Below are 7862 nucleotides of genomic sequence, written 5' to 3'. Positions count from 1 at the left end.
TAATTTTTTTTTTTTTTTTTTTTAAAGATGAACGGTAAGGGGATCTTAACCCTTGACTTGGTGTTGTCAGCACCACGCTCAGCCAGTGAGCGGGAACCAGTCTCCACATGGGATCCGAACCCTCAGCGGGAGCACTGCCGCACTCCCAAGCGGTGCACTCTCCAGTGCGCCACCGGGCCGGCCCATTGTTCTTTAATTTTAAGAGCTCTTTGTATCTTAAGGAAAACGGTGCTTTGACTGTTACACATTATTTATAGTAGCTACATTACTTTGGCAACCTTACTTCACTCTCCTTACTTCTCATTTATATAGGAGATTCTTCCTCAAGTACCTACCAATGCTCACCTTAAGGACTTGGATGAAGAAATCTTTGATGATGATGACTTTTATCACCAGGTGTGATTTTTACATTCTTTTCTATTGCTATAAATCAGGATTTAGCATTTTAAAACAGATGACAGAATTCTCTGAACAAAAGGTAGTTTATTTTGCAAGAATAGAGTTAGACAGGGAGTTAGAACTCCTGTCTTCAAAATTGACTTACTGTGTTGTTCTGGATTTGTTGGGTTTTTTTGTTTTATGTTTTCCTTTTGAAATGAAAACAGCTACAGTTACTTTGTTAGTTGTTGCTTGAGTGTAAACTATCTGTCAGATAGTTTCAGCTTTTTGAGTTAGGTGGTTTATTCTTTCTCAATCGTTTTTGATCATGTTAATGGAGGACTTTTTGTTAATTATGTGGTTTCTTGTCCCATTACTATTAGAATGGGATATGGAACTGAAGGGCTGGGATGCTAGAGTTCTTGAATGCACTTCTGGTTCTATTATGTATTATGTCTCTTGTTTTTAATGTGTTTTTGTGCCTGTTCAAATCAGTTAAGTACATATTGAGAATGTCTGCTACTGTTGATTAGTGCTTTGAAGATAGGAAGAACTGGTAGAAGTTGAAATATGGTGCAGTTCTCAATATGTTTTCAGAAATGTCCCCCCAGTTCTTACCCTGACATTATCTGCTGGCATGCTGCTCTTTTTAATGATGATGGCGACTGTTAGGGTAGACTAAACATTTGGACTGTTCTAAAGAACTAAAATAACTTCCTGTATTCCTGAGTCTCTTGATAAGTTATACTTTTTAATGAAATGTGCTTTAGGCTGTACCCTTTCTAGCTCAGTGGAGAATTAAGGATGCTGTTCAGCACTGATATACCAGGGGTTTTTTTGAGCCATTGTTTATCAGGATAATTTTTTTTCTCTGCTGAATCTTTATTTGCCAAAGAATTTGCAACTGCATATTGAAGGTTTAGCCAATGATGGCTGTACTACGTATATGAATATGAAGACAGGAACTACTTAGGAAAATTACATGTAATTCTGTGTTAGGGACACGTCTGGTTTTACCCTAAAAAGAGAAAGAGACTTTCTATTAATCTTTTATTCATTCTGTAATATTGGATAAAATTATTGCCATAAGTGAGTCTTAAAACTAATGGTGAGAGGGTATAGGAAAGAGAATTGGTGTGGCCTCAGCTGTTCCCAGTCAGAGGTCCTGATTCTTTTTTCCTTTTCTTCTCTTAGATGCATTTGTCACAGGAGTAGGGAACTCTATTTTGTTCTGGAGTGTCTAAGGAAGTACCTGATATTGGATATTAATGCTGTATAGTTGTGTGAGATCACAGGAGACAGTCAAAAATATTCCAGTTCTCTCAATAATTGAAGTGTATATTGTTCAATGGAAGGTGCATCATAAATTAAATAGGCTTAATAAAAATAAACTGAAATTACTGGGGAGAAGTTGCTTTTAATGGCAATCCTTAGTCTGAAAGATTTTTTTTTTTAAAGTCTGGAGGTCTGTTTAAAAAGAAGTAGCATTACTTGATTGGACCTTCATCCCAATTAATAATTTTAACTTCGATAAATTCTGATTTCAGAGTTATGACTAGTCACATCTTAGCTTTTCCCCTTGCTGGTTAATTGGGGTGCTGAGGTTAATCTAAATTAAAACTTAAACTAATAGAGGTCAGCAAGGCAGCAGAAACACCTGAGTGAAACAAATGGGGCTGCCAGGCGCAACTTTATCTTGGCTGTTTCCCAAGAGGGAAGTGGCAGCAAATTGGAGTTGTTTCAGCCTTCTGTAAAGGTGAATGATGGGTGACACTTGTTAATGTACAGCATCTCCGGAAGCATTCCAGATTGCTTTGCTGCTGTACCAACTGCTGCCATCCATGCACAATCAGTAGGAAGTGGACCAGTTGCCAACATCTGGCAGCACAGCAAGGAATGGGTGCAAGTCTTGAAACCCCGCAGATTCTAAATATGGTGCTTAGAACTGTGCGGGCCTTAATGACTTACCACTCTTTGGCAGCAGGCTATGACAGCTTATCCTAGCCTCGTACATCACATCCCGACATCTGCTGAGCTGCAAGGCAGCTGCACATTCATTTTCTTTTCTTGCCTTTTCTCTTTGCTTCCTATTTCTCTTCTTCCCACTCCCTCCACCTCCCTTCAGTTTTCCTCTCCCTCCCCAATATGCTTCTTGGGAGAGATGATCTGTAAAGATTACTGCTTCATTGTGTGCAAGTAATTGTGGTGATGCCAGGCCCTTGACAGACACCACGTAGCACCTGTTCTGCTGACCTGGTTAATTTCTTCTGTTGAGTGGGATTTGCCAGAGATTGGAGCTGAAGCCAATGCAATGATAAGGCTAAAGAAAATGGCTGTATGTTTTCTGTCACCTCCCAATTAAATAGACTTCATAAAGTGCTTTCCTTTATTTGTCAGAGTAGTAAGCCTGAGCTATGTGTTGCATTCAGAAGCAGTACAATGTATTACAATGGGCCTGTGAGTTTTCATTTGTGTGTTTTTTAATGTGATCATATGGAAGAGCTGGGTGGTGAATATAAAACATTTCACTTTTCTTTTTTTTAAAAAAAAACCATACTTAAAGCCAGACTCTTTGGGTCCATGTTTTGTAAGGAAGAGATTATAGCCACATTGAATTTTAATGTTTCATTGTAAGGGTTTAAAGGCTTACTTGGTTAATTCAGGTGTTACGAGGAGCTGTGTAAATGCCCTAACTATTGAGAATGATGTGTGGAGCCAAGCCCCCCCCATCCCCCCATTCTCTTTGTTTCTTAATGGGCCTTAAGTTACTACTTTAAAAATATGTATTATTTAATGAAGGTACATGTATATATGTGTGTGTGTGTATGTATATATATACATACATGCATACATATATATGTATGGGGGGGCACTGAAGACAGTATCAGACATCATACATAATCTTATCACTTTTAGAGCTGAAAAAAGCCTTACAAGTAACTGAGTCCCTAAGAAATTAGGTAACTTGCTGAAAGTCATATAGTAAATGGAAGCATGAATACTTGATCTCAAGACTTCTGAGACCAAGTCTTGTTCTTTCCATACCTTTATATCTTAAATATTTCATTTTTGAGCTACAAAAAGATTTTACTATAGTATTACAGTTTTCAGTTTGTAAATAAATAAGCTTCATTTTATTAGAACTGTAAGAAATATTATGTGGGTTAGAAAGTAATTTTTTTTCTTAGAAGGCAAATGATTTATTGAACTTCTGTTATTTAACAATTCTAATGAAAAAATTAGCTTTATAGTTTTGTTACTGGTTTGTTTAGAAACAGGAATTGCTGAAAGCTTGAAGTATAGCCAATGGTGAAAGTTTTACCAGAGGAACTGTTCACCTGCTACAGGAAAGCATGGTAAGGTTTTACTTCCAAATGGAATTGTTTGTATTTGGCCTATTTCTTACCAAATCTCATCCCTAAAGACAGTTTCATAAAACAGCAAGGTTGTAAATGACCATGAAGTATGAGCCATTCAGAAATGTTGTCAGTATCTGTTTTTCATTTTCACCTTCCTATCTGCTACTGTATAACATTAATTTCTTTTAAGGTGTGTTGTCTGTGACACCACTTAAGGTTTTTCTTTTGTTTCGCTTTTTTAAGCTATCAGATGATCTTTGACCTGATAAGCCTGAGTTCTTAAAGAGGGGTGGAAAGACCAACATTTGCTGAACACTAGTTATGTGCCAGCTCCTGGACTAAGTATATGCATGCTTGACAAACATCTTTATTTAATCCTCACAAGATCCCCATATTGTGATATGACTGCACTTAGCAATAAGCTATGTAAAGTGACTGGTTTTATTCTTTTCATATCCTAGATCGCAAACTAGTTTCTTGTCACCTCATGAAGTATTTTGTTCTGAAAGGACTAATTGAGCTTAGATGTTGACAGATCAATACCTGGATTTCTAAGGGTTCATTAGGATTTTGTAAGTTGCTTTTATCTGTTTAGTTTTGATCTAGTTTGTCCTGTCACTTTGAATCTAGCCAGGATTGTCTAGAGAAAGGCATAATAGGTTTTGCTGTTTTGACGGCCACTTTGATGGGTTAAATTTCTCCTTTCATTTGCCATAAGGACATGTCTATAACTGACCTTGCTACATGCTGGACTTTTGTATCCAAGACATTTGATAATGCCACAAACAAGTAATTACTAATTCAATGAACTATTAAAAGTTGATAATGTTGAGAAATAGAGAAGAGTAAGCTTTCTGACAGGGTGGTTTACTTTAATTAAATTGGTGAGTGATTTATATGGACAGTTGATGTGGTGGCTTTAATTGCATGCTTTTAGGTTTTAGTATGAATAAGAGATGTCTCAAGCCATCCTTATGGTTAATGGCAGTACAATATTCTTATTGCTAGTATGTATCTTTCCAGTGGTTCAGTTAATGGTTAATAACATGTTTTAAAGTTTGATATGAACCTGCTCCTGTTAATGAGTTGTTGGAAAAAAGATACTTCTGATCAGAGCATTATTTCATTTTTAGTTTTACTTTAAAATGTTTTTGTTATTTGAGATTAGGGTAGTGTTTCTTAAAAGTTTGGTGAAACTTGTTACACATAAACCTTAATGGTGATTTTACAATTTTATTTATATTTGTTTTTGAGGAGTACGGTGTGTTGTTTCAATACATGCATGTACTGCACAATGCATTACTTAGGGTAGACAGCACAAGTTTTGTAACTGTTATTCCCCTCCTTCTCCTCCCCCTTCTTCCCTACCCCTCCCAGCCTCTGGTAACCGTTATTCTACTCTACTTCTGTGAGAACCCCCCCCGCTTTTTTTTAGATTCCACATATGAGTGAGACCATGCAGTATTTGTCTTTCTGTGCCTGACTTACTTCACTTAACAGGATGGTTTCCAGTTCCATCTATGTTACTGTAAATTATAGGATATCATTTCTCTTTATAGCTGAATAGTATTCCATTTGTATATATACCATAGTATTTTTATCCATTCATCAGTTGATGGGCATTTAGGTTGATTCTATCTCTTGGCTATTGTGAATAGAGTTGTGATGAACGTGTGGGTGTCTTTTTGGTATATTGATTTCATCTCCGTTGGGTATATATCCAGTAGTGGCACAGCTGGATGATAAGGTAGATCTATTTTTAGTTCTCTGAGGAACCTCTGAGAACTGTTTTCCACCATGGCTGTACCAGTTACATTCCCACCAATGATGTAGGAGGGTTCCCTTTTCTCTGCATCCTCACCAGCATTTGTAATTTTCTGTCTTGTTGATAATAGCCATTTTAACTAGGGTGAAATGATATCTCATTGTGGTTTTAATTTTCATTTCCCTGATATTACTAATGTTGAGCATTTTTTTCATGTGCCTGTCGGCCATTTGTATGTCTTCTTTTGAGAAATGTCCATTCAGGTCATTTGCCCATTTTTTTTGGAGGGTGGGAGTCAGCTGGCCAATACAGGGATGGAACCCTGGACTTTGGTATTATCAGATTTGCCCATTTTTTAATTGGGTGGTTTGCTTTTTTTGCTGTTGAGTTGAGTTTCTTATATGTTCTGAATATTAGCTCCTTGTCTTATGTGTAGTTTCCAAACACTTCTCCCATCCTGTAAGTGGTCTCTTCACTTTGTTGGTGGTGTCCCTTGCTGTGCAGAAGCATTTTAGTTTGATGTAGTCCCATTTGTGTATTTTTATTTTAGTTGCCTGTGCCTTTTTTGTGGTCTCATTCAAAAAGTGCTGCCCATTCTCACTCTCATTTCATGTAGTGTTTCCTCTATGTTTTCTTCTAGTAGTTTCATAGTTTCTGGTCTTAAATTTAGGTCTTTAATCCATTTTGAGTTAATTTTTGTGTATGGTGAGAGATAGGGGTCTAGTTTCAATATTCTGCATGTGGATATCCAGTTTTCCCAGCACCATTTATTGAAGAGGCTGTCCTTTACCTATTATATATTCTTGGCACCTTTGTTGGAAAATCAACTGGTCCATGCTAATAAAAAAATTTTTAAAAAAAGAAAGACCAGGTGGCCATAAATGTGTGGGTTTGTTTCTGGGCTCTTTATTCTGTTCTGTTGGTCTATTTGTCTGTTTTTGCACCAGTACCATGCTATTTTGGTTATTGTAGCTTTATAGTATATTTTGAAGTCAGAAAGTGTGATGCCACCAACTTTGTTCTTTTTATTCAAGATTGTTTTAGCTATATGGGATCTTTTGTGGTTTTGTACAAATTTTAATATCAGCCTTTTCTATTTCTGTGAAGAACGTCTGTGGTATTTTGATAAGGATTGCATTCAATGTGTAGATTGCTTTGGATAATATGGACATAAATTTTTAAATTGAACTTATGGTTGCAGTTATAGCAGGGAATTAATCAGTTAGGTTTTCGTGGGGCATAGTTAATGGTGTTAAAAAAACAAAACCCAAACAAAATACCAATGTCCAGTTAAATGGTAGGGGGGTTTTTTTGGTTTTCAGTTTTTTTTAATTGCCTTTTTTTTTTTGGCCACAAAACAAGTCTTAATACATTGAAAAAGACTCATATCGTAGAAAATATATTCTCTGACCACAGTAACAGAAGGAAAATTCACAAATGTGTGGAAATTAAACAACACTTTCCTACATAAACATGGGTAAAAAGAAAAATCACAGTGAAATTAGAGAGTACTTTGAGATAAAAGTCAAAGTGCCACATGTCAAATTTTATAGGATGCAGGGCTCATGCAGTGCTTAGAGGAAAACTTATACTTGTAAACACCTATATTAAAAATAAGAAAAATCTCAAATCAGTAATTTAAACTTCTACCTTAAGAAAATAGAAAAGGAAGAGCAAACTAAACCAAAAGCAAATATAAGTAGGAAATTATAAAGGTTTTAGGGAATTAAAAACAGCACAGAAAATCAACAAATCAAAAGTTGATTCTTTAAAAAGATCAGCAAAATTTGCAAACTTTTATCTAGAATGACCAAGAAAAAAAGAAGACTGAAATTACTAAAATCAGAAACAAAGCAGGGGCATTATGACACTGTCATTATGGTTTTTTGTGGTGGTAAGATTTAATTTCTCTTTCTCATTTGCATTTTTGTTCTAACAGTGGGTTTTGTTCTTTCTTGCATGTTTGTGGTAGTGATTATTGTTTTTGGATTCCAGATACAGGACTTCCTTGAGGATTTCTTGTAGGGCTGGTTGTGTCATGGTGAACTCCTGCAGCTTTTGTTTTTCTGGAAAGTACAGTATTTTTCCCTCATTTCTGAAGGATAGCCTTGCTGGGTATAGTATTGTTGGCTGGCAGTTTTTTTCTTTTAGTATTTTCAATATATCATCCCATTTTCTTCTGGCCTGTAGAGTTTCTCTTGAGAAGTCTACTGTTGGGGCCGGCCTGGTGGCGCACTGCGCTAGTGCGCCGCTTGGGAAGCGCGGTTGCGCTCCCGCCGAGGGTTCGGATCCCACATACGGACCGGTTCCCGCTCACTGGCTGAGTGAGGCGCGGGGGCAACACCAAGGGTTGCGATCCC

General features: G+C 36.7%; 1 protein-coding gene across 1 annotated transcript in view; it reads left to right on the top strand.

Annotated features, from left to right (window-relative positions):
* Positions 1–7862, top strand: part of AATF (apoptosis antagonizing transcription factor) — a 101011-nt gene that overhangs the window by 42733 nt on the left and 50416 nt on the right. Inside the window, exon 7 of the mRNA XM_008569807.1 lies at positions 313–396. Within this exon, the coding sequence (XP_008568029.1) occupies positions 313–396 (84 nt within the window). The remainder of the gene's footprint in view (positions 1–312; positions 397–7862) is intronic.

Source organism: Galeopterus variegatus, unplaced genomic scaffold (genome assembly GCF_000696425.1).
Source record: "Galeopterus variegatus unplaced genomic scaffold, G_variegatus-3.0.2 Scaffold531, whole genome shotgun sequence".
In the NCBI taxonomy this organism is placed as follows: Eukaryota; Metazoa; Chordata; class Mammalia; order Dermoptera; family Cynocephalidae; genus Galeopterus; species Galeopterus variegatus.
This window is presented reverse-complemented; position numbering and strand designations above follow the sequence as displayed.